Source organism: Colias eurytheme, chromosome 24 (assembly GCF_061535395.1).
Source record: "Colias eurytheme isolate Ceu_HAF_F1 chromosome 24, ilColEury1 Martin Lab GWU primary, whole genome shotgun sequence".
NCBI classification, from domain to species: domain Eukaryota; kingdom Metazoa; phylum Arthropoda; class Insecta; order Lepidoptera; family Pieridae; genus Colias; species Colias eurytheme.
Genome location: NC_143003.1, coordinates 3,994,738 through 4,021,038, shown reverse-complemented (window position 1 = coordinate 4,021,038; position 26,301 = coordinate 3,994,738). Strand labels below are relative to the sequence as shown.

At 35.6% G+C, this 26,301-nt stretch overlaps 1 protein-coding gene across 10 annotated transcripts; it reads right to left on the bottom strand.

Moving 5' to 3' along the window:
* Positions 1 to 656: 656 nt before the first annotated feature.
* On the bottom strand, positions 657 to 25,534 carry lgs (BCL9 domain-containing protein legless). Of its 10 annotated transcripts, none has more exons than XM_090115820.1 (20): positions 25,298 to 25,534; positions 22,511 to 22,606; positions 21,494 to 21,676; positions 20,396 to 20,526; positions 19,926 to 20,084; positions 17,824 to 17,952; positions 17,005 to 17,388; positions 16,456 to 16,579; positions 15,544 to 16,151; positions 15,048 to 15,156; positions 14,370 to 14,470; positions 11,595 to 11,736; positions 10,866 to 10,964; positions 10,345 to 10,452; positions 8,932 to 9,078; positions 8,373 to 8,487; positions 7,873 to 7,994; positions 7,340 to 7,521; positions 6,348 to 6,675; positions 657 to 3,180 (listed from the first exon to the last, which is right to left on the bottom strand). In XM_090115820.1, the coding sequence occupies exons 2-20, from the start codon at positions 22,578 to 22,580 to the stop codon at positions 2,411 to 2,413; spliced, it is 4,011 nt and encodes a 1,336-aa protein (XP_089971946.1). In that variant the 5' UTR covers positions 22,581 to 22,606; positions 25,298 to 25,534; the 3' UTR covers positions 657 to 2,410. The 10 variants fall into 10 exon arrangements, with proteins under 10 accessions (XP_089971946.1, XP_089971949.1, XP_089971947.1 ...); XM_090115823.1 differs by lacking the exon at positions 25,298 to 25,534 and adding an exon at positions 25,028 to 25,223; XM_090115821.1 differs by lacking the exon at positions 25,298 to 25,534 and adding an exon at positions 24,747 to 25,011.
* Positions 25,535 to 26,301: the final 767 nt, after the last annotated feature.

Here is a 26,301-nt window from a genome sequence, read left to right as displayed (position 1 = left end):
AGAGGGGCAAGAGCACGGAAAGAGTGTGAAATAAGGACTGCCGATGCAAAAGATCTCCCATTTTCCAGGGAAATTAGGAACGAAGGTATTAATCTGATGTACTAATTTTTAGAACCAATATTTGTTAGATAGTGTACGTGAGCGTAAGTGTAAGTCACTGGATATTATGGGATAGGTACAATAGGGTACAATTTGTAAAAAGGGAAACATCATTTTTGAATATTCTGTGTTTATATGTGGATAATGTTGGTAATGCATTTGTGAATTTTATTGTATATTTTAATGTGTAAATGTTTTTATCCCAAATAAAGAAAATAAGAACTCTCAACGATCTGACATCAAAATTCAAATGACATTTTAAATATTATAATCACAGATTATAATGACCGATTAGTTCCGAATTTCACCACGTGCCAAAAGATCCTCGTAGCACTATACAGTATGCTTTAGTGTCCACAAATAATATAATTTGTGGTCACTTCAAGTGTACTATGGAGAAAAAGTACGAGTCTTTTTCTAGCCATAAAAGCGAATAGTGTGCTTTATAATTTTTGTTTTCCTATTTAATATGATATAATAACATACCACAGAAAGTTTATGGAGGAATCTGATGGAAAATAATTTGAAAATGAAGGGTTAACACAAATGAAACATGATTTACAAGCATATTATATATTTTTTTTATAATAATTAAGAATAAATTCTTACATCGCGAGTTATAAAATAAATACATTTATTGCCTTAAATTAAGTCCAAAAGTACTCTGTACAGTTATTGTTAGTGATGTACAAACGAGAACGACATATAAAAAAAATGTTCAAAAAAATAAAAAGGGCCTTATCAAGAAAAATCAATAAGTTTTCACATTTAATAATCTGTGTGACATAACTACGAACAACTTAACAAATTGTGTCAGAATCACAACCAATAGTTTGCATCTTAATTTCATTTCTTATTTAATATTACACAAACTATATCATTGCTCTTCACTTATCCTAAAACAAGAACCATTCTTTACCTTATAATAATTAATTACATTTAAATTACAACTATCTAATTTCTAGCGGGTGTTTCCTTGAGAGCTTGTGTTATAGCCCTTCGTAATCTCAAATACATCTCATACGGTGAGCGATTTTTTACAAACATATAGATATACTATCCAACAAAGGTGTTTGAACCTTGAAATGTTTACTAGAGTGACACGTGCATTTATAATACGGAGTTGTTTCACCTGAATGCACTATCATTGAAACAATTTGCACTGTTCATCCACCTTGGTGAAATAAAATACTTATCCGTTGAGCGAAATTTTTACTAACACGTACGCACGTGCGGGGTTCGACGCTTCGTAAAAAGGCATTTTTGTCAAAGGCCACTGTGTGTTTCCACAATGTGCTTCACTAAACTAACTAACACCTCTATTAAATACAAATTGCGGTTTTCAGGAAATAATATCGCTCGAAGAACAATAAATTAAAATAGTTCAATATATCACGAAAAATGTGGCAGATAATATGGCATCAGTATTTTTAAGTACTTTAAAAAGTATGACTAATGAAAATTGTTCAGCGAGTGTAAAGAATGCATTGAGACCTGTTTTGATGCATCGTTATATAGATATGGAAGACAGAAACCATTGCTATCAGATCAAAAATAAGGAATAAAACTTTTCACTAAGAACTTAAACAGTTCCATGAGCTACTGGCCAATGAGCCAAAAAAAATCATTAGAATTAAAACCAATTTCCCTAATTAAAATAACTAAAACTAAAATGGACAAAAATATTGTTACATAATAATTATGTACTTCCGTGTCATCGTAAGTGACCAAACCGTGGACTCAATCGTTACACATACATAACACAGGGTCGGGCATTAATTTCAAAATTGACTAGATATCTGCGTGCATAGGAATCATATATAAAATAGCTAAGTAAAGGAACCGATACACTGAAATTCTGGCATGTCTGCATATAAAAATGATAAATTATCGCCATTAGCAAAAATATACTTAAACCTGTACTTTTTAAATTATGTATACTACGTGTAACACTTTAATTTGTACAATTTGTACAAATCTCACCGCCTAACGTAAAACTCGTTCAGTCAGAAATCTAGAACAGACTACGCAAAATCGATACGCTAATAGACGCAATAGAGGAACGCGACTCTCCGAACGTCGCCTTCCGAATCTCAATAATACGAGAACAACTAAAAAAAATCGCTAACGAAAATATTTGATCTCTCGTTCACTGGGGTATAATTAAGTACGTCCGCACACTCCCGTCGGAGTAATGTCCAACTCAACAGTAACAGGCCATATCGTAGCTGCGCTGGCGCGGCGGTCGCGCGGCGGGCGGGCCGGCGGGCGGCCCGGCGGCCTGCGCGGCGGGCGGCCCGGCGGGCGGTCATCACTTGGACGGCTGGTAGGGCGGGTAACCCTGGTGCGGCTGCGCGGCGCGGCTGCCCGTCGCGTACAGCTGCTGCTGGAAGTTGTGGAACTGCGCCGCGTAGTTGGGGTCCGCCGTGGATGGCACCGCGAAGCCCTGCCCCTTGAAGCCCGGGTTGGGCCCGCCCATGGACGGCGGCAGCGGCTGCGCGGCGCCCATGCGCACGTTGCCGGGGCCCATGCCGCCCTTGACGCCGCGGAAGTTGGGCCCGCACATGGGGTTGGGCCCGCCGAACGGGTCGCCGGCCATCTTGGGCGGCGAGTTGAAGCCGGCCGGGTAGTGCGGCATGCGCAGCATCCCGGGCGCGCGCATGACGCCCCGCATGCCGCCCTCCATGTCCATGCCCCTCGCGCCCGGGAAGTATTGCACGCCGCCTTTACTGCTGTCCATTTGCATCGGATTCGTGACTCGTTGCAGGAAATCTAGACTGGGAGGCCCCCGGGGCCCCGTGTTGCACGGCATCTGCGGCCTCGTGGGCAAATACTGTATCGTGTTCGGTGCGCTCGCTTTCACTTGTACGTTTGCCCCGTTGAAGGGAGGCATTTTTCCGCCACCTGACATGCGAGGCCCTAACATTGACGAGTCGGGTCCCATGGGCCCCATCGGCCCTCCCATAGGTCCACCGCCCATCTTCGGACTGAGGTTCATATCTGGTGGGAAATCTCCACCGCCCATCATTCCTTCCATGGGACCACCTAATCCTGGCCCACCCATGCCTTCCATATGGCAACCTGTGACAAAAACATAATGTTAATTATGTCATGAATAAATATTAAGGCAATTACACGGTTCAACGACCTTAATGATTCTGTCACTACATTTGAATTTGTTTTTTTAACCGCCCTCTATAAATATACATCGTTGTTGAAGTAAAAGTGACCAAAGATTATGGAATTGTATACTGTATCGTATTGTATCGTAATGTGTTAGTGGTTTCTACCTAATTTATGTTTTCTCTGAGAGGCAGTAACATATTACATTTATCAATAGTAAATATTGTGTACTATGTATGTTGTAAATGTAATGTAGGAAGACTCATCTTTCAACATTAACCGTTATAAGCATGACCCATTCTGGAGACCTTAAGATGACTAAGCAAGTAATTATAAGTTCTAGAGTGGGGAACAGTTAAGAAAACACCGATTTAGAAATTAATTTTATTCAACACGGACTCTACTATATTCTGGAGACCTGATGATGGCTAGGGTGGAGAACATCTCACCTACAGAGATATAAAAGATGGAGTACATTATTTGACGTAATTCTACCTATAGAACGGCCTCTACCATGTCATGGTGTATCGAATGGTAATGGTGACCAGGTAAATGTATTTAGCGTTCTCTGTATATCTCTTCATACCTAGTAGGAATATATGCATGCAACCTACACACACCGAAAAAAAATAGGGGAACGGACAACAAATCACGTTTTACTCGACTTGTTATGTATTTTGTAGTTACTTCGGGGTTAATTTTTTAAATCCTAATTTGAATGTTGGGTTGTAGAATAACGCCTTCGTGACAATTCATATTTTATTATTCCTTCACTTGGTACATTCACTTGATAGTTTTCTTAAATCCATACTAATATTATAAATGCGAAAGTAACTCTGTCTGTCTGTCTGTTACTCAATCACGCCTAAACTACTGAACCAATTTGCATGAAATTTGGTATGGAGATATTTTGATACCCGAGAAAGGACATAGGCTACTTTTTACCCCGGGACTTTGGATAGGTTTTATCCCGGAAATCCCACGGGAACTATGAGGGCTTTTCTTTGACTGCGCGGGCGAAGCCGGGGGCGGAAAGCTAGTCTTACATAAATCACAAGGCACGGCTATGGCACTTATAGACCGCACTGGTCGGCTGTTTAAGATCAATTGGGTCGCTGATCGTCTCTTCAAAAAATGTAAGCGATCGACTGTCAACTAACCAACTGGAGGGGAGGTTAAGTTGTCAGGCGGTAGATTAAAAATACCAGAAAACCTTGTCGATGGAAATGTTCTATGTATGATTTTAAAATTTGTAACACGAATCTATTTCTTTTTTCCTCGGAGAGTCACTGCAAAGGAATTATTGTTATATAATTTATATTTTTATGAATCACTAGCTTTCCGCCGGCGGCTCCGCCCGCGGTTTCAAAGAAAAACTCGCATAGTTTCCGTTCCCGTGGAATTTCCGGGATAAAACCTATCCTATATTACTCGTGGATAATGTAGCTTTTGGATGGTGAAAGAATTTTTAAAATCGGTCCAGTAGTTAAATGGTAATATAAAATTAAATGATTTTATACAATATAAACAAAATTGCTGATTTTCGGCGGTATGGCGACCATTTGGAACTGTCTGAAAAGTATGGCATGGCGATTTTCGTACATGGCTACTGGACGATGATTAGTGATTACCTGTGCAAAAATTAGCCTGGTACAAATGGTTGAATTTTTTTTTAAATCAACGCATTCACGTCGGTATTGTGGGCTGTAAATTACACCGGAAAAGTATGGCATGAAACTACCGCCTACTTCTTTTTTATGGGCTATCGGTAAATCCTAAAATTTTTGTGTTACAAATCGTTTGCCTTCCGTAATTTATCCGACGAGTTCGACTAACGCCCACGCGACTAGTCTGCCGGTATCACTGTTCTGACCATGATTTTTCTTTTTGTCATTGCGTACTAAGACCACTGTAGAACCGGCATCCTGTTACAAATGACCCAAAATTTTGTGTCAGTATCTCCCGGCTTTGGATTGTTTTGGACCCTTAAAATATACGATAGAACAGCAATTAATCTTTTTTAAAAAATATTCAAGGCACAGGGAAAGTCTGGTTACTGTTTTATAGGTATGTGTTTTCTGATAATATTTTACTGTCAAAAATTATCAACACTGGATATTATTCAATGACGCCTTTCAAAAACAAAACTAATTTAAAAACAGATTTTTATATCTTTACATACCTATTTTTAACTTTCATTTCATGAACTGCTCATGTAAATACCTATTACAATCTGGTTTAATTTAACAAAACATTCAATTCGGTGAATTTTAGCGTTATTTTGCAAAAAAAACCGCACGTACAGTCCCCCGTCCGAGTCGAACTGACACCGTCAAATTTCGTCGAAAATATGCAATAGAGGTGAGGTTTTATGTGGGTTTTATTATAAATTTGAGTTTTTTCTTGATAATTTAACGATAATAATGAAAATTGAAAAAACAATCAATACAAATTGTTACAAATATCATAACATATTTTTTGGTATAAATTTCATGTATAAATATGTAGCCGTTTTCCTAACAAAATGCGTTTTATGTTCAAAAAGGGGTTGATTTGTATGTATTTTTTTTATGTTTAGGCCGTTCTAAACTGAAAAGTAAACAATACACTTTGTTAATTATATCCTTGAGTATCACATATATTTTTTTTAAGACAATCGTACCAACAGTTTCCTCAACAAAATTCAATATGTATAAGGTGTTTTTCGGTTTTGACCATAGCGATCACCTTAAATAAGGTATTTTATCAACGAAGTTAAGTCTAAAACTCTTTTCATTTGTGAAAACACTAATTTAAATGTGAATTTCATTTTTCGTAAATGATCAATCACGAACAATATTTGAAATTCTTCATAAAATAATTGAATTGACAATGTTTTTTATTTGCATATATTATGCATTATATTTATGGTTTTGTCGTCATTACTTTAAAATGTCTGAATAATAGTTGATAAAAAATTTAGCATCTATAATACTGATTTATATGAATGATTTAATTACTATGTTTTTAAAATGAATGATGGGAAACCGCGACCTATAGAAATTTGGACATAATATGTACTGCTCTATTTGTTATATTTTGCGGACCAAACTTCCTTCAATAATGTTTATGTGAAAATCACTTACCCAAATCATTCATCATCATATGCGGGTGTCCATGCGGATGCATAGAATGGTGATGTTGCATGTGATGGGGCCCGGACCCAAAGGGCCCCATGCCAGACCCGTTGGGCCCCATGGGGCCTGAGGAGCCGGGGCCCCCGCCGACCGTGTTCGTTAGTTGCTGCGACATTTGCGCTAACGATGAGATCGGGTCGAACGATGACGTGGCGGTCATGGGGCCGTTGGGGCCCTGGTTCGGGTTGATGGGAATGTTGTCCGGCCTGTTCATACTGCAGGGCCCCGGGAACGGGCCCGGTAGGCTCGTGCTGTTTGGACCGCCTGATAACGTCGTCTGGAAGAGAAAAACATTTATAAAGAACTGCGTGGTTTATTACGCTATGTATTATGTGAATATAAAAAATTACAATTCATAATTTAATTTGTTCAATATTAAATAATGATAAGCAAGCGAAATAAACAAATATTAACGTATCGCCAAACTTAGGAAGTCGTTTATAGGAAAGTAAATTACTGGACAATACTAATAGTGAATTAGGCCGGGCATACACGAACGGTTTTCGAATTATGTCTAGGTAGGAATTATCAGCTTATATACAAAATGAAAGCTTATTATTTTCGGAAATAACCTTACTTTCGCTGATTTAAATATTTTCAACGTCTATTTATTGAATTTTATCTATCACATGAAATAGCAATCTGCCATTGACGTTATTATCTATAGTATATCGATGTCCGTATCAAACTTTTCTATGTGGACCGATTAATGATTTTTTTGTGTCCCCAGGTGGATTCTCCTCTTGTTTAGTGTTATCTAAATCTTAATACTATTATAAAGGCGAAAGTTTGTAAGTATGGATGTATGGATGTTTGTTACTCTTTCACGTAAAAACTACTGAATGGATTTGAATGAAACTTTACCACAATATAGCTTATACACATACGTAACGCTACGCGTGACATTTTTCCGTTACGCGCCATCTTTTTCTTATCCCTACCTCAGTGCTAGACGCCATGGTGTCGTCAGCATGCGCCTGCGACATAGTGGTAACCGCACAGCTGCTCTTCGCACAAGACACCGCGTACCCCTGGCTGTGGGCAACCGACTCGCGTTGCGGCGTTTTCGACGCGCCGTCACTGTTCGACCTGTTCGACGACGGGCTCGGCCGGGATTTCTCATCTGTGGACGTGTTATAAGTGTAAATGAGATGTTTTGGGTTATAATTTAATGTTTTAGGAAGAAATTTCGTACTAGAATCAAATAAATATTATCAGGCAAAGAAAAAGTCCATCCGCAGTGATGAAAATTTAACAATTAATATTTTTTTATTGCAAATAATTAGTTATTTGGAACAAGAACGAACATTACTATTTTACTATTAACAAGAACGAAAAAATTGACAACCAGTTGCTATAACTCAAAAAAATATACTGGCCGAATTGAGAACCTCCTCCTTTTTTTGAAATCGGTTAAAAAGCGCCAAATTATTGTCTAATTTTTAACTTTCTTTTTTCCAATAAAATCACATACCCTGCGAACACTTAGACGTGGGCGTTTGCGGGTTGTTAAAGCCGGGACTCTGCTCGAGCGAAAAGCGGCCCGAGCGCTGCTCCGCTAACGAACCGTGCGGCTCCGGCGTTCCCGGCATCATACTAATAAATAAATATTATAGGACATTATTACACAAATCGTACTAATCCTAATAATAAAATATAAAAAATCATACTAATGCATATAAACACGTTATTTTAGGAAAAATGTTCTTTTTAACAGAAAAATTGAAAAAAATAATGCTCAGAATACATGTGGGATTCGAAAAAAATAAGCAATATTTGAAAATGATAAATTTCGAAAATGAAAGAATTGCCAAATGCTTATTTTAAGCTGGATAGTTTAAAAACACAGAGTAGATATGTTTGACAACAATACAAGTAGATTATACACGATAACATAAGGCAAAAATTAAGAATGATTGAAAAAAAGAGGGTACATTAACATTCTTACAAATAGTGGAAAATTAATTTGCATACCCAGCAGGTGATTTTTGATTCGAATTTGACTGAGGCGTTTGTCCTCCACTGTTTGAAGGCGGACCGTTGTCTTTTAACGATGTGTTCGGCTGCTTTTGTATCGTTAACTCTTGTCCTATTTGAAAAAATGTACAAATAAAAATCTCGCCACGCCTCAAAAATAAACCCTATGTCTAAAGCATAAAGTTTAAATTCCAAAGATGACATGTTTTGTACTAATAGATGGCGTCGTACACATTTACGTACAAGTGATAGAACGAATTAGCCATAGATTATGAAAATTATGTTAGCACATTTTCACCAACCACCACCAATGAAAACATAACGGAAAACACACACACAAACAAAACAATATCCAAAAACAAAAAACCTTAAAAAGAAGGTGAAATGAGGGTATATTACAGCACCATGTATTGACCGAGAAAATATTCGAAGGGAAATAATACGGCATGAGTATTTAACCCTCTTTCTAAGGATGCAAGCGTTGTTTTAGCGTAAAACGAAACGATTACCCGGCAAGCGTTTAGGATTACTGTCAGCGACATACAAAGCGTGTTACCTTCGAACTGGTTGAGATAGGATATTTGTTGCGGCGACGGTACGGGCATCAAACTTGGCTCCTTGCTCTGTTGGTTCTTCTGCCGCTGCGCCGCCAGACATTGGAGCGTTCGAACAAACACACCGTCGTCCAATTTCTCTAATATCTCTATTTCGTGTGATCCGAACGAATCGATCCATATTTTTACACATTTGTCCGGTTGTAACGATTTAAGGCGTTGTTATTTCGTCACACGGTGGGATTTCAAGCGTCAAGCGTTTGCGGAGGGGAGGGGGAAAACAAAAAATTCGCATTACAACTACAGAAAAAAAAACGAAAATAATAACGGAATGCATTTTCAAAAACAAGCTGTGTTGAACGTAAATTAAAAAACGTGGTTGGGGAAAATGTCTAACAACAAAAACATCATGCATTCTACTTCTATGGCTATTATAAAATGGTTGTTATTTATTTGTCGTTGGAACAATTTAAATAAGTTCTGATAGCATTTATTTATGCCATTTATTGAGGCTGGCCGATAAAATCGCTTGCTTGCCAGGTTAATTATTACTAGAATACTTTTGCAAAAAAAATACACTTTGGTTCAGAGAAACATCATAAGCAGTATTTGTGTTTGTGCGAAAAGTAAATGTTGAAAATGGCTGGTAAATGTTCATTAAAGTGTGGTGACCATCTTTATTAGGAAGTTTATCTTCGAGTATAAAACTTTGATTGCTTTTTCTTAATTCATCGAAAAAGTTAATTCTAGACAAAGTTTATAACCAACTCTCATATAAATAGCTTAAAATTTAAATTAAAAAATATGTCAAAAACATCATATAGTGCATGACTGTTACTTAAAACGAAACTGTCTATCACACTGAAAACATTTACTAACTACAAACACTAAAGTGTACGTATGATGCATTGTGTGCGTGTGTATGTGCGTGCGCGTGTCTATGTTTGCATTTGTGTATGCTTTTGTCTGTATATTTTGCGTGTCTACATGTTTTGTATGCCTGCGTGTAAAAATTTTTCGCATGATAGCGTATAGGTACACGTATGTGTCTGTTTGCGAGCGTGCGTGCGTTTGTAGGCTTGCGTGTATATATTTGCTGTTATAATTTGTCCTTTGCCTGAAGGTTGCCTGGCAGAGATGACTTTGAGCCATAAGGCCGCCATTTGTATATTTTAAATGGTTTTGTTTTATGTACTTTCATTTTAATATGTTGTACAATAAAGAGTAAATAAATAAATAAAATTTGCGTGCGTGTCTGCGTATAAGTGTACGTATCTACGTGTACGCGTGTACCGAGAGCATTGTACGTGTCTGTGTGTGTACTAGCGTGCATGTGTGTGTGTGGATGTGTACTGTTTTGTACGTATCTGTGTGTACTAGCGCGCATATGTGTAGATATAAGGGCGGTCACACACCTGGCGGGTCGTGTTTGTGCTGCGGCTTGCAGTGCGCGGGGCTGCTGAGCGCTGAGCCCGCTCTCGGCGCTTCTGACGAGTTGCCGCCTTGTGAAGGGGATTGTGTTGCTGTTTGCGGTGGGGAAAGTTAATTATATAAGGTTTATTGAGATAAAATTACATGAGTTTGAATTTTGAATATTAAGATGGTAAAAATATGGTTATATAATATGAAAATATGGTTATACCTTATAATAACATATAAAAATATGGTTATACCTTCGTTTACAGTAACAGAAGTACAAAATTTATTATTTGAAAATAGTCGTCTCCGTATCAAGGCTGAAATCCTATTCATAACTCCATCCTCATATTCCAACGTCCTTTCATCAACTTTTAACTTTCTTACAATCCTAATAAATTATATCACTTACACCCCTTATACACTTTTCCACACAACTCAATATCTTAAATTATTCCTTATCTGATTTCCAACAATTTTCTAAATCCGGTTTAACTTATTTTAATAGCAATAATATTACCTATAGGCACTGAAGCAGATCTGTGTAAAGGTGACGCTCCATACGGCGGAGGAGGCAAGCAACCGCCTCGCTCTGAACACGGCGATTTTACTTGTGTACCTGATAATAAAATATATTTATAAAATAAGCAATATATTTCGAGGAAACGTTTGATATGATATATTCTATCCATAAAAAGACATCTTTAACTTAGACGATATCGCGGTTGAAAATAAGCTTTTTCTGTTTTCGATCTACTCTAAAAATATGTATCATATTAAATGTAAATTTATAAAATCAATCGTTTGTTTGTGGGCAATAGACAGAACTAGTTATCAATGAGCAAAGTGGCAAAGCGCCATAAGAGACGACACAAGCAAACTTCAAACGCATTTTTTGTCATTTCCATAAAATATAAAAAAGTAGAATTTTGACAAAAACAGCGTTAAACATAAAAAAGAGCGTATGTGCCGAGCACACGTCTCAGAAGTGAAACTTCTTTGGCAAGATTTAAACATACCAAAAACGTCGCCTTACTCCATGACGTGACGGAATTGCTATGACGCGACCTTGAAATTTTACTCTCAACCCACCTAAAGAAGTTTCACTTCAATATCACAGTAAGTAGAATTGTGCCAAAAGCAAATATCCTAATATAAATAAACACTTACTTAATTCCGGGTCCATGCTTTTGTTGTCGTCAAAGTAGAATTTTGACAAAAGCAGAGCTACACATAAATAAAAACTTACTTAATTCCGGGTCCATGCTTTTGTTGTCGTCGAAGAACTGGTGGTGTAATTTCTGCCAATCGATATCTGCGTGCGCGTGCGCAGGACTCTTCGGACTGCGCAGCGAGTTCTTGTGGTCGTTGCCGCCCATCTGCAATTTGTACTTTTACATGTTTTTTGTATTTAATTATTTGTCAAATTAGAATTAAATAGGATGCAGAAGGGTTTGGTTTTAATGTGGTATATGTTTTTAATTTTATCAAGTCTGGAATGTCAGGATAGTGCAATACTATTACATGTTTTTTACTTATCCGAGAACAGATATAAATGTTCCATGCTATTTAAGTATAAGTAATGGTTCAAATTAATATTTTATTTATTAATTAGCTTCATCTTTAGAATCACCAACGCATAGCATAAAAAAACGTAGCCTATTTTAGTCGAAAAGGCTTCCCAATACTAAAATATTTTATGTAATTTTTCGATTAGTGGTTCGAACATAGTGATCTTAACAAACATGAAATCTTTCCTCTCACTATACATAAAGATATTAGATACACAATATATAGATTCTCTATAAAAAATTAATGCTTATAATATTACTAGCTATTCGACCGAAGAAAATAACGCCCGGATAAAAACGATCTATGTTTTAACCCATTGAGCCCCGAACGGCCCGATCGGTCCACGACACAATAGATTTTCTATTGTGTCTGTGATTCGGGGGCCTGAGTTATTAATCAAAGTTACCATGTATGCCCCAACAAACAATTATGCGTTAAGACAAGCTTTATTAGACATGTATTTCGGTTCTACTTAGATATTTAAGAGGTAGCGTATTTCTTATAAGAGAGTTATAGAGTGTAATAACACCTTTATACCCTCGATTTTGGCACAAAATTTTGCAGGCTAAGCCTGTATGAATCCCTATATAGTGGTTCTACAAAGCCTTTAGTTGAAGTGTGTAAGAGGTGTTACAAGAACGTCAATTTTAGTTTGAAACTTTATAGCGCCTTTAGAATGGAGTTAAGTTGAAACCTAGAGTTATATAACATATCTATAGTGGTGTTAGTTAGAACTAAGACCGGTACGTTGATACCTTATAAGTCATTTGAAAAGTTTTCTGTGTCAAAATCAGATTGTAAAAGCTTTAAAGTAAAAAGAATTCTATTAATTTATTAAGTTATTATTTGTCCAAATGAGTGCTTCGTTTATCTGCCGACAGTATGCCGACATTGCAATATTCTCATCACAAAATGTATGATGTGGATTTAAAGTATTTTTGAAGTGTTAAGTTAATTATTAGTGCGCTTGCCAGTTTACTGTGATAGTGTATCGTGTTTCTCATCTCAATTTTAACGCGCCCTCAAAAAATTATGAATTAGAGGAATAAAAGGATAACATTTGAAAATGCAAATAACCTAAAATAGTTTTAAACGTCATTTTCAAGTGTTGCTCGGTTTTATTAGTAATTATATACATAAAACTAAGTAAAATAATTAGAAAAATGTAAATATATCATTATTAGAAAGTGATTTTGTATCAATAAATTTTTAGGTTATGTTTACAGAAAGTAATCAAAATGGCGATTTTTCTTAAAGTTACAGTCTTCCCTTAAATCAATTATGACACTTGATGAACTACAACGCCGGTGGTAAAGAGTATTATACGGTCTTGGGTTGATATAAGAGAGGAATTATACACTTATCGAAGACATTTACCTGCTGTGGAGACTAAAATACTGATTTTAGCTTTATTTATACATGTTTGGATTAGGGTTCCTTACAAAGTAATGAAACCCCTAATCTTCAAGTCACCCCAGGCGCAGGTTTCATTTTAAAGAAAATGCACAGCTTACAGTTCATACATTCACAAACACAAAAGATACACAAAAATATTGTCACGAGCTCAGTTCGATAAATGTTTTCAGAATTTGAGGTTAGGTTATGCATAAACTCTTTAAGCGTTCGAAACATTTAATGGTGTTTTTACAGAGTTACAAGTAATTCATCTTACACCAAAACCTTTTATATAAGGATCGTACAAAACCACTGTAACTATTTAACCTATGATTGCCTTTAGTATAACAGGCGTAAACTGTATATAAGGGTTATACAACGTATGTAGAGTTTGGTGTTACTACACTCTTAATTAACTCCCTTGCAGAACCGCTAACGTCACTGAAGTTGAAATAAAGTCTTATGATCTAAAAGCAACTCCGTTATAGCAGATTTGTAGCAATAAGAGTTAAAGAGAGTTAATGAAGATCTTTCAACAGGTTTTAACGTTGTAAGCAGAAACAAGCTTTAACGTCTTAAGTATATACGCAGCCACTGATACTACACTAACTACTAAGGAAATTGTGATTCGTTATTTACAGTTGTAATGCAACTTGAAGAGCTGAACTTATTTAATAAGTGTACTGAACCACCTTTAGTGATAACTGAATCCATTATAAATCAATAGTAGTACCTTAAACATTAAAATAGCCTGCAACCAACGCATAATTGTTTGTTGGGGCGTGTGCTAAATTTCATGAAAATCGCTTCAGCAGCTTTTTCGTGTGAAGGTGTAACAAACAAACGAACATACAAACTTTCGCACTTATAATATTAGTGGAATGATATAAATTTTCACGGGTGGTCGAGATGGTCAAGGCGTCGCCATGGATTGGTGGAGGACGTGGGTCCCGGATCGTAATCATTTTTTTTATTAAAAATGAATATTTAGAAAGCATTCGAATTTTTATGGCATTTGGTTTTCCAAAATAAATATTAGTATAATAATTATACATACATTCCTCCCCCGGCCGTACTCGTCGCACATGCCGTGGTGGTCGGGTCCGCAGTCGCCGTGTACCATGCCGCCCATCATGCCGCTTTCCATCATCATGCCGCCTGCAATTTGTTACCGTATTTTAATTACATTTCATATTTTGACGTGATAATAATTCGATAGAGCCGGCTGCACGCACGAAAAAACATGACTCATGCGGCGTTACCTCGCTCTGAGGCGTTCCATAAGGCTTGAAGTGCGAGTGAGAGCGCGGAACAAGCGACAAAGAAGCTTAAGACGTTGTCACGTTCAACTACCGTCAGTAAACCGACTTTACAGACAACCAATTTTTTTGTATGTAACAGGTTATACAAAAAAACCTGACGATATTATCGTTAGATTTGATTTTTTTTGTAAACTGTTCTGTGAAATTTGAAGTAAATTATGATGCAATATTTTTGTAATTTATAAGGAAAGGCAGTTTTTATGATTTGTAGATACGGATTGAATAAATACTGATATTTTGAATAGTAATAATTAGTTGAAATATAACTTATTTTTCTCATATCTTATCTTTCTGATTAAAATATCTGAAGTAACACAAAACATAATAATTCATAGCTTTTATATTGAATAGATATATTTTTTCTTTTCAGCTTTTATGTGAAAAAATTGTAAAAAATATTTCAAAATAAATACCGTTCATAGCCGATAAGTTAGGTCCGGGCATCATCCTAGGTCCCATGTGAGGTCCACCCATCATACACGGCTTGGGACCTCCCATACCGCCCATAGGATTCGGCATACGCTGTAATATGTTTCAATTGTTATTACTTTTTACATCTTCGATCATTTATAATAGTTGATACGCAATCAGCGACAAAAAAACATGATTTTATAAATCAGACTTTAAATCATGCAAATAAGGTTGATTATATTTTTTATCACCTGCTAGTAGCTTAGGCTAAAATGTATTGCTTTTGTTACGTCTTGCGTATATAACTCAAAGTTTCTTTTGAACAGAATTGCAACAAATGTAAAGAAAGAAAAATGTATTTGCAATATATTTCTATAATAATTAAATATATTTTTAGCATATAGAAAAAATAAACAGAAAACATGTAAGTATATAGATTTTCTCGTAAGCAAGGTTGTGGTGAAATTAAATTAAATGCTATAAAAGTTGAAAACTTACACCCATAGGTCCTCCGCAGCCTCTGCCCATATGCATATCTGTACACATGCCGGATTTCATATCCGGCCCGCCACACGATCCCCTAATGCCCTTCATGCCGCACGGCCCCATAGGGCCCATCGGCCCGTTGGGTCCCATACCCGACATGATCGGCCCGTTCGGTCCCATCATGCCGTTAGGTCCCATCGACCCGTGGCCCCCCATGTTCATGCCCGACCCCATGTTGCCCATCGGCCCGCCCATCGGGCCGTTCGGACCCATCGGGCCGGGTCCCATGGGCCCGCCCATCGGCCCGTTCGGTCCCATAGGTCCCGCCATGGTGCAGCTCGGACCGGAGTTCATGCCGCTCTGCATGGACACCATGGGGCCGTTGGGACCGGAGACCATGGGCCCGTGGGAGGACATGGGCGGGTAGATGTTCATGTTGGCGCTGGAGTTGGGCGGGTTGATCTCCTGCCCCTGGCCGTCCTGGTTGGGGTTGGAGCCGCTCTCGGGGAACAGGATCTGCTGCATCTTGCGGATGGTGGCCAGCTGCTCCTCGCGGTGTGCGCGCTGCTGCGGCGTCAGGTTCTCGTCCGGGATCTTCACGCCTACGGACGAGACTGAAGCTAAACATTTAGTATTGGCTCATTGCGGTTACATATGCTACAATAAATGTATTAGAATATTTGACAGTTTATGATACTTAGATAAAGTACATATTTAAAACTTGATCAAAAAATCATAATGATAAGTTTAACATAATATGATATGTATCAAAATACACCGACTAAGTTCCATAGCTTATTTTGTGTTAAATTAACACAGATTATTAATTTCAATAAAGAAAAATGGCACGCAATTTTCTGTCAATTAATTGTTAACTGAAATATCATAAACATAGTTAAAATAAACTAAATCATGTGAACAGACCTTTAGAACCGGGCTGGCAGGATATATTATCGCCGCTATTGTTGTCTCCCGAGCCCGCTTCAGAGCAGGGCGGCATTTGGGAGGGCCCATTTGCCATGCCGTTCGACATTACGGAGGGGTTTTTCTGTGAAAAAACATAAGTTTATAATAGGTTTACAAACATATTAATAATAGAACTTTTCTATTTTTGCATCCTGTAATTATGATTGATAAGCACGCATAATCGTTTGGATAGGTTCATGTCATGCAAAAGCTTGCATTGTTTCGCGCATTATACTCAGGCTGGATGTGACTTGATTTTTTTTTTATCATTTCAAGTAAACGCATGTCATGCTTACTTTATAGTAAGTATATTGACTAGGTAATTTTCATGTTTTGTGATGTTCGTTTTGAACTGCATATAAAGCGAACAAATAAATGATCAAAATAGTTTGTTATGAATACATTTAACAACTTTTCATTATTTTTTTACGTATATGCATACTGCCACTCACAAAGTTAAAAATTAGCTATTTTTTTAATTTAAAAAATAATGTACGAATTACTCACGGTGTCCCAGGGCATTTCACCATCAGCACCGAGGCCGTCCATGACACCGCAGGACGGGGTGCCCCCTGGAAACCCATCCATGGGGCCCATGCCGGGGCCCATCTGCCCCATCTGGCCGGGCCCACCCTTCATCATCATCATCTGGTTGCCGGGGCCCCCCATGCGGCTGGGCCCCATCATGTTGGGGCCGCCCATGTGCCCCATGCCGTGCCCCATCGGCCCCATGTTGGGCCCCATGGGGCCGCCCATCATGTGCCCCATTTGGTTGGGCCCGCCCATCATGTTGGGCCCGCCGCGCATTCCACCTCGCTTTGCCATGGCGAGATTGTTCAACCATTGCGCAGGGTTTTGTTTGTTGAACTGACCGATTTTTAGTGGATGTTTCTGAAAATACAAGTGGTACGTTCTCATTTGCAATTGCAATAGTTTTTATTTATATTAAGGCAGTTAAATCTCTTGTTTCATTTATTTATTAAACATTAAATCAAAACAGCCTTTAACTTATCTGTTATGGAATTGAAAATGTTACAAATAATCTTGGTAAGATTAAAAATGAATTGTCTTATTTTCACATAATTTGCTGTTAATTTTGATACTGGTTATTTTTTGTATATCTGTGTAATGAAATGAATATTTGCATGGAAAGTTCTATCGAAAAACGTTAAGACCGTGTAATGTGTGCGTCTCGATACCTATCTTTTTTGAGAACGCGTCCTAAGTAATTTAAGTTTAATTAATATGACAATTACTTCTGTATATTTCTTCTATTCCTCTACTATTGTATACCACTATCAAGCAAAATAAACAATTTAAACTTACCTCAAGATACTTCTTCGTGTTAGGCTGTGCACAATGATAGGCGATAATGGAATGATTCTGTCCCGATATCACCGCCTCCGCCGCTTTGTTCGCGAGCATCGTCGAGAACACGAATATTTGACTTTGCTGCTGGGAAATAAATTTGTTAATAAGCCTTTCAAATTAAAACCCAAAAAAAAATTGTAAGTCTATAAATGTCATGTGCTATGTTATAAAAATTATATTAAACAACTAGCTTCCGCCCGCGACTCCGTCCGCGCGGAAAAATTAAGAAAAATTAAGATTTTTTTTCTACGTATTTTTCCGGGATAAAAAGTATCCTATTTTATGCCCAGGATAATAAGGTATAATTATACCAAGTTTCATCGTAATCGAACCGTTAGTTTTCACGTGATGCCTGAACATACAGACAGACAGACAGACAGACAAAAATTTTTTTAATCACATATTTGGGCTTGGTATCGATCCAGTAACACCCCCTGCTATTTATTTTTTCAATATTTTCAATGTACATAATTGACCCTTCTACAGATTTATTATATGTATAGAATTTTTTTTTTCTACGTATTTTCCGGGATAAAAAGTATCCTATTTTATGCCCAGGATAATAAGGTATAATTATACCAAGTTTCATCGAAATCGAACCGTTAGTTTTCACGTGATGCCTGAACATACAGACAGACAGACAGACAGACAGACAGACAGACAGACAGACAAAAATTTTTTTAATCACATATTTGGGCTTGGTATCGATCCAGTAACACCCCCTGCTATTTATTTTTTCAATATTTTCAATGTACAGAATTGACCCTTCTACAGATTTATTATATGTATAGATAGGTTATCAATTTGGCATGTATTGATGTAATATTGAAGAACGTTGCATAATTTTCTATAACAACTTCCAAACACGTGTACCAAGATATGTAATATGTTTGTTTGATAAGGATCAGTGCAAGTTTCATGAAAATCGGCTAAATAGTATTTGAGAAAGAGTTAAATAGTAAATATATACAGCCGTACAAATAAACGAGTTATAACATTTTATGCAAAGAATAAACTAAGAATAAGGAAAAATCATACAAATAAACACGAAATAAATGTAACCTAGTATAACTTCGTAATAAGTATTCATACTAATGCTATTCCGTCCTTATTACGGCTACCACCCTAGTATAAGTCTGACATAACCGAGTTATAACATATCTTTTAGTACATTGTGCTGTGTTTTACAAGTTTTAGATCAATTTTCAATCTAAATTTGAGATAATAGCAATGAGAGTAATACGAGAAGTAGAAAAAGTTGAGCAAATTAATAATTTCATTACGTACCTATTGAAATGGAAAATTTTGTATGAAATGTCAAAATATACGAAATTATGAAAAACCCTTTTGATATATTTTATAATGATTTATTTATTTAAAACATGCGCCAAACCATACATACATAAAACTTATTTCTAAACTTATCACAATAATATACACTTTCGTTGAAAATATGAATCTTCTAAGCCTGGAGTTGTATGTTTTGAGTACCAGTTATTTGGCAACTCTCTATCTCAAGACTCAAGGTGGGTTTATCTTCTGTTCTCCAGATATTGGATAGCGTTATCTATCATTTGCTTGCATATTTAATGATATATTTAAATTATTTCAAATAAATATTTAAAAAATAAATAAACAGAACATCGTATGATGAAACTTCACAACAAATTCGACGAAGTCAACGAGCGTCAGCAAAATGACAGCACCAAGGCTTAACCGTAGACAATTTCAATGTTTTTCATAATTTTGTGAATGAATTGCGACGTTGCCGCTTCGCGCCTATTGCATAGCGTGACCATAGTTACATCGACGTTATTCCAAATTTATTTGTAAGAAATTATGACATCCTTATTCTTTATTTATTCTTATCATATCTATGCATTGCATAAGGTTTGAATAAGCAAGTTTTTATTTGTACGGCTGATAGGATCTACAAGTAAAACAGTGTCGCAACGGCTTTTACCCGCTTCAAGCGCTTTCAAACGAGACAATATGTATTGTCAGTTTAATTTTCTAAATTACTATTTGTACAAAACAAAGTCTAAACCACATATTACCTCCATGCTCCCCGACTGCTTGCTAATAACGTTGGAGGGCAAAGTCTGGGCCTCACTCGACATAGGGCCCATGGACACGCCGGGCCCCATGGGGCCTCCGCCCATGCGACATGATCCCATGTCGGGCCCGTTCGGGTTGCGGCAATTTTGATTGCCATCCTTAAAAATTATTTTTAATGTGTTATTACTTATTTGTGAAGGTAGTAAGGCAATAAATAAGTCTTGTTTATACAAAATCAGTCAGCAAGAGCAATAATTCTTATAAATTAATTTTACACAATGTTTTAAATATATATAATTGTTTCAGAGCTAGTTTGACATCTTCATATAATGTTTTGTTTAGCTTAATTATGCATCAATTAAACAACAAATAAATTTCACTTAAGTGAAATAAGATATCAGTAAGTTTAACAGCAAGTAGTTAAACTGTCTTTTAGGTTTAGAAATTAATCTTAAAAATGTATTATTACTTGTATGTTTCCAGGGTTATTCCTGAGGCCAGTTTGTGGGTCTATAATATCATTGGAGTCTGAAGACAGACGCTCTGACTTTAGAGAGCCTGGGCCCCCCAGCTCGCACTGCGGGGATTTTGTGGGGTCACCTGCAATTTAAATAATAAAACGGAGATATTAACGCCTACAAATATTGTTTTTGGAACAATTTTTAAACCTTTAGCCTACTGCTTCGTAGAGGGCGCTATTTTCGTTCAGTATTTGATAATGCATATGCAATAATAAGTTTATTAGATTTAAAGCAGTATTAATTCTAGTGTGGGAACATGACAAAGCTAAATAAGCAGTCTAGATTCGATCTTCATTACATGGTTCACTATGTAGCTAAGTAATATGCATATATTTGTTAACATGCGATTAGATTTAGCGAAGCGTTTTTTTATACGTGTCAGTCCAAAATAAATAATTCATTTATTAAAGACGAAATTTTGATTACATTAGGTATTTAATAATATAATAAATTTTAAATGTGGGGCATAATCATAATAACATGTGCATAAAAGTTATATTATTTCATCATACGAGCATGTAATTTAAATTTTTGTAATACAGTTAATTTTTGAAGAAGCAATTTTTTATGCAAAATTTTTCCAAACCATGTTATGTTAAACTCTTTTATCTTAATTGTATCATAAAATATTCATACATTTTTCTTTTGTAACAAATTCTAATAAACTTTGCTCTTATTCTCTTTGCTTATACATTTTAATAAATTATATTTAATTGTAATAGATTTAAATTGTCGGAAAGAAATATTTCATATTTTAAAATTATATACAAAAAAATGTGGTGAAAGATGACTTGCTTATATCTAACACTAGCGGTCCGTCCTCTATTCGCCTGTGGTACATGTTTACGATTCTTTCCATATGAACCGTCCTCGTACCTACTTAATAATTAACGAAATCGGTTCAGCCGTTCTCAAGTTATGCTTACAATGCGCACACTTATTTGCATATGTGTGCATATTGAATCATCATACATACATCCCATGTCATAAGTCTATATACATATCCAGGAATCTCATTGGTCCATTTCCTCAAAGATTGCACTTACCATCGCTATCCATGAGGCCATCAATTTCAGTTTTAATCCCGTCCACACCGAGGTCACCGGCGGAGTCCTCCGCGCTTCCCTGACTGTGGGGCTCCAATTTGACCCTGTGTGGTGCTTCATCCGGCTCCTTTTTTAGGGCTGCCGGTGTAGGCAACGAAGCGGACGGCGGTCTGGAGCCATGCCCTGAAGATATATAAAAATTAACTGTGTTTTATTTCAATTAATTTAAGAGGATAAATTATTTATCGAAACTTTTGAACACAAACATAACATTCACTAGAGACTTAGTCAAAATTATGGCAATACAGTATTGCCATAAATTTAAACATTGAATTGAATTTTTAAGTAAAATAAATAAATATAGTGTCTTTGTGTAAAGATATTTTTATATAGAGAAGAGAATCAATTTAATGAGATGATTACATATTTTGAAACTTTTTAATTTAAATATAGCCTATTATTCTATTTAAAAAAACCCATAAAAATTTAAACATGAAAAATTTTTATTTACTTCATAAAAAAAATACAAACTGCATTTAAAGAATTACAGCTTAGCCTTTAAATTATGTTTTTTTAATTATTCAGTTACAACATCCGCTGTATTCATTAAATGCTCCATTGAATTCACTACTTTCATTTTGTACCTGTTTTATGTATTATAGATTTATTATTATTTTTTATAGATACAAGACAACAAGGTTTTTATTGTACTACATTTGGCAATACCTAACTTTCTTTATAAAAACGAATTAATGTTTTTTTTCATCACACATACATACTCAAATGATTTTCTTTTTTTAACAATAAACAAACAAAAATAATGGATTTTTGAAATGTTAATAGTACCTTTATTTTACATTCTTGTTTAATTAATTGCAATTTTTCAAATTGGCCCTGTAGATCCTGAGATTAGCGTGTTCAAACATACAAACAAACTCTTCAGCTTTATAATATTAGTATAGATGATTTTCAACATTATGGGAACGTTTTAAAACAATAATAATACAACAAATCTACCTGGTTCTGTGGGATCATTGGGCTCATCTTTCAGGCGGGCACCTCCGCCCTTCTCCTTCTCCTTAATCATACCCCTACGTGCCTTCGCCAACTTGACTGTGTGCAGACAGGAATCGGTTAATAATAAATAATAAAAAGACGTGTGGCACTCGGGGACTGCCGCGGTAAAGCTATTGCATGCTATGCCTTCAAGCCACACCTCCACGCCCGTCGGAGTGGGGAGCGTGAGGTTTTTCGTTACGGAATTTCTGGATTCGGTCCCCGCGCTCAAGGCCAGCGATAGAAGCTATGCAATAGCTTAATAAACAGTTTATGAAAAGTATTGAAAATCTATAAAAATTTTAGTAATTGGACCTTGTTTTTTATGTAAGCACAATAAAAATTAATTCTAATTAAAAATGAATTACATTGGATTATTGAATTTGCTAATTTACTTATAAATTGATTGTATTTTAAATTATGATTGATACCTACAACAATTTGGTTTTTAACTGTCCCAATTGGTTGTTACTTGTTATTTCAAATTTACAACAAATAAGTACAATACAAAAATACTGTCCAACTAGTCAAAATATACCTAAGCTAAAGAGAGAATACCTTCAAGAGAATATATTTTTGGACTTAATTCATTTAAATATAATTTTGAAGAAATAACTGTATTAAACACATGGAATTTCTTTCAATATGTTATAATTTAAAAAATAAAAATTAAACATTGGTTCCACTGCTGTTTTCAATATCATTAATTAATATTAAAATTTTCTTTGAAATCAGTGTTTGAATATTAAAAAAAGTGAAGTCCCATGTCCCCTAGTGGGGTAAGGGGCAGATGTCACATGTACATCTGTGTCACTGATCGATTTTCTTTAGGGACAAGTAGGTGATCAGCCTTCTGTGTCCTACCAGACCAAGACATTTTTTTTTCTTTGTCTCCACCGGGAATCGAACCCAGGACCCCTTGGTGTTACGCTCACGCGTCAACCACTGTACCCAGGAGGCGGTCAGTTTGAATATTACATACTCCAAAAAATACAACATGGACTTTCCCTAAATAAATTAAATCAAAAATCTTTAATTTGTAAATTAAATCATTTTTTTAAATATGGCTATTAATAAAGGATTTAAATAATGTTTAATATAAAAATTATTCTTAATGAGACTTGCATCAAGGAATCACTATAAAATGTAGAGTACATGTATAGGAATACCTTTTTCAATAAATAAATACTTAGTGGTATTGTTTCATGTGCATCCCTTATCCCTACTAATATTATAAATGCGAAAGTAACTCTGTCTGTCTGTTACGCTTTCCCGCTTAAACCTCTCAACCGATTTTGATGAAATTTGGCACAGAAAATCTTTAGACCCTGAGAAAGAACATAGGCTACCTTATATCAAAACACCACGCGGATGAGCCGCGGGTGGAAGCTAGTGTCAAATAAATTTGTGTTTCATTAATTTTACTGTATTTTTTACATTTAAAGGCTAGTATTTCTATATTATTTGTTACATACCTAGTACCTACCTAATTAAAAATATGAATTAATAAAAAAAATTGGAACATCCTTGAAATTAATTATTAACGTAACTATTTACATAATAAATTTTATTCAATGGTTTAAATCTATTCATTTTCTTATGCAGTTTTATAGCAATAGTACTAAATATGAATTAACATTTTATTTATAGGTGTATCATCTGCAAATCTTGTTATGTTTTGTCAATTACAACACTTGCTTATTCTTCGCTATTACTATCAAAACTGCACTTTAGTGCCAAAAATACTAATATAATATTATAAATATATGTATACATAGCCATATTTATTACAGTGTTACTTCTTCATATATTTGACATTAAAGTTTATATGTAGCAATAGTACATAGTATAGTAACACCTGGTATAAAAACAAATATCAGAAAAAAATCACTTCAGGTAATCATCAACATTGAATAACATTAATTACACATATTTTTTATAATAACAAATGAATTCAAGGTTATGTGACATTATAATTTTATATTGGATTTTTTTATATAGAGTAGTTATTTTATACTGCAAAATTTTATCATCACACAAATCTGAGAAGTAATTAACCTGTGTAAATGTTACAATAATACAAATTAAGTATTATCGATATTGCATTGTGTTAAAGAGGAATATTTTCACTTTAAAGCAAAGAGATCACTGTATGGATTCATTTGTAAACAGCACTAAATAACTATTGTATACATACAAATTTTTCGCGGACCTGTCGTCACTGGCGTAATAATTGGCACATATCCCACAAATTAACCAAGTGGCACTTCACCTCAAGAATATCATTTTACTGCAGCGTACGATCGAAAGATTATTATTAATAGAGAATCTAATGAAACCTTGGCGACAGCTAGACGCGCGACAATTCTCGGTACCTTTCCAACCGGCCAAACGAAATGCTTGTTATATCCAAGTTATTTGTTTTAAATAATATTACTCCGCATTACGCTATTAAAATTCCAGGTTTACTCTCCATACATAAACAATGAGATAGATCGGGTGTAGACAGGCGCGAAGCACATTAAACGCACGTTTATTATGGCCGATTTATTGCTATGGGCACGCCGTTTCGACAATATAACACCTCGGGAGAAAGCGTCTTACTTTAATTAATATCATTCAAGTGATCTAATTAAGGTTTATCGAGGGGTATGCAGCGCGAAACAAAAAATCGGGATCGCTGACATTTTTGTTTATGGTACATCGACGAGACGAGATCCAGAATCCACAAATAGCCAATAAACGTACATGATTACCGCCTCCTGACGGACTCACTGCCACTTGATAACACAAATCACAACGTTTCTTCACATTTATGCAAGTTTATCATCAAAATATCTTCATATAACTATTTTCTTTCTATAAGCATTTAACACAAATCACCACGCACACACAACACAACATACATAATATATGTACACCAATACACATGGGATGAATACTTCTCACTCACAAATTTCCTTTTCTACACAAAAACAACAAAAGTGCGAGACTGTGATAGCGGCAGTACACATGGGGCCAAGGCGTTGGGCCAACGTGTTGGGAAAAAATGAAGGATATCAAGGTTCCTGTTCACACATTGGCGTACTGATCATTCTGCATTGGCGCTTCAAAGATGGACGTAGTCCGTAGAAGTTCTTGCAGCCGCGGCAATTTAATTATAATATACAGTGCGTTTAATTATTATTTATTACGTACATATGTGCATCAATAACAATGAGTGTACTCTGCCGTCTGCGATGATACCATTTTCCAATCTCTATTGTCCTTTTTTTATAACTGTATAAATAAAACATTATTATGTTTAGATTTTTTCAAATGTTTAAAATGTGTACATTTTACATTTAATTTAATTTTAACTACTTACCTATAAAACGAAACTTTAAAGATTAGATTTTAGATATTATTTTATTAAATGATAATATTATTTATGTAATAAAGCACAATTTGATCAAAATAATGCTCATTGTATATTGTTATTTAATTTTTAAGAACAAGTAACTTTTTAATACTATTTTACTCATTTTATAAATATATTCATTTTTTTATCGCATTGTATGAAAGTTAGATAAGAAAAACATCTAGAATAATATAATAAATAGAAAATAGAACATCTAATTTACTGAGTCATATGGTTTTATTTTTGTGTAGTTCATGCCGTGGATTCCAAATTATTCCTTCATGTCGATACAAATCTACGAATTGTAAAACCTCGGCGCCGCCATCGCTATCGGAACATGGTTAAACGTAAA

Excerpts from the sequence above, each read along its gene's own strand:
- lgs (XM_090115820.1), bottom strand. The coding sequence starts at position 22,580 with ATGATTAAGGAGAAGGAGAAGGGCGGAGGTGCCCGCCTGAAAGATGAG. Across the intron at positions 20,085-20,395 it reads ATAACCCTGGAAACATACAA|GATGGCAATCAAAATTGCCG; the intron begins GTAATAATACAT and ends ATAATTTTTAAG. Across the intron at positions 7,995-8,372 it reads AATCAAAAATCACCTGCTGG|TATGATGCCGGGAACGCCGG; the intron begins GTATGCAAATTA and ends TTTATTTATTAG.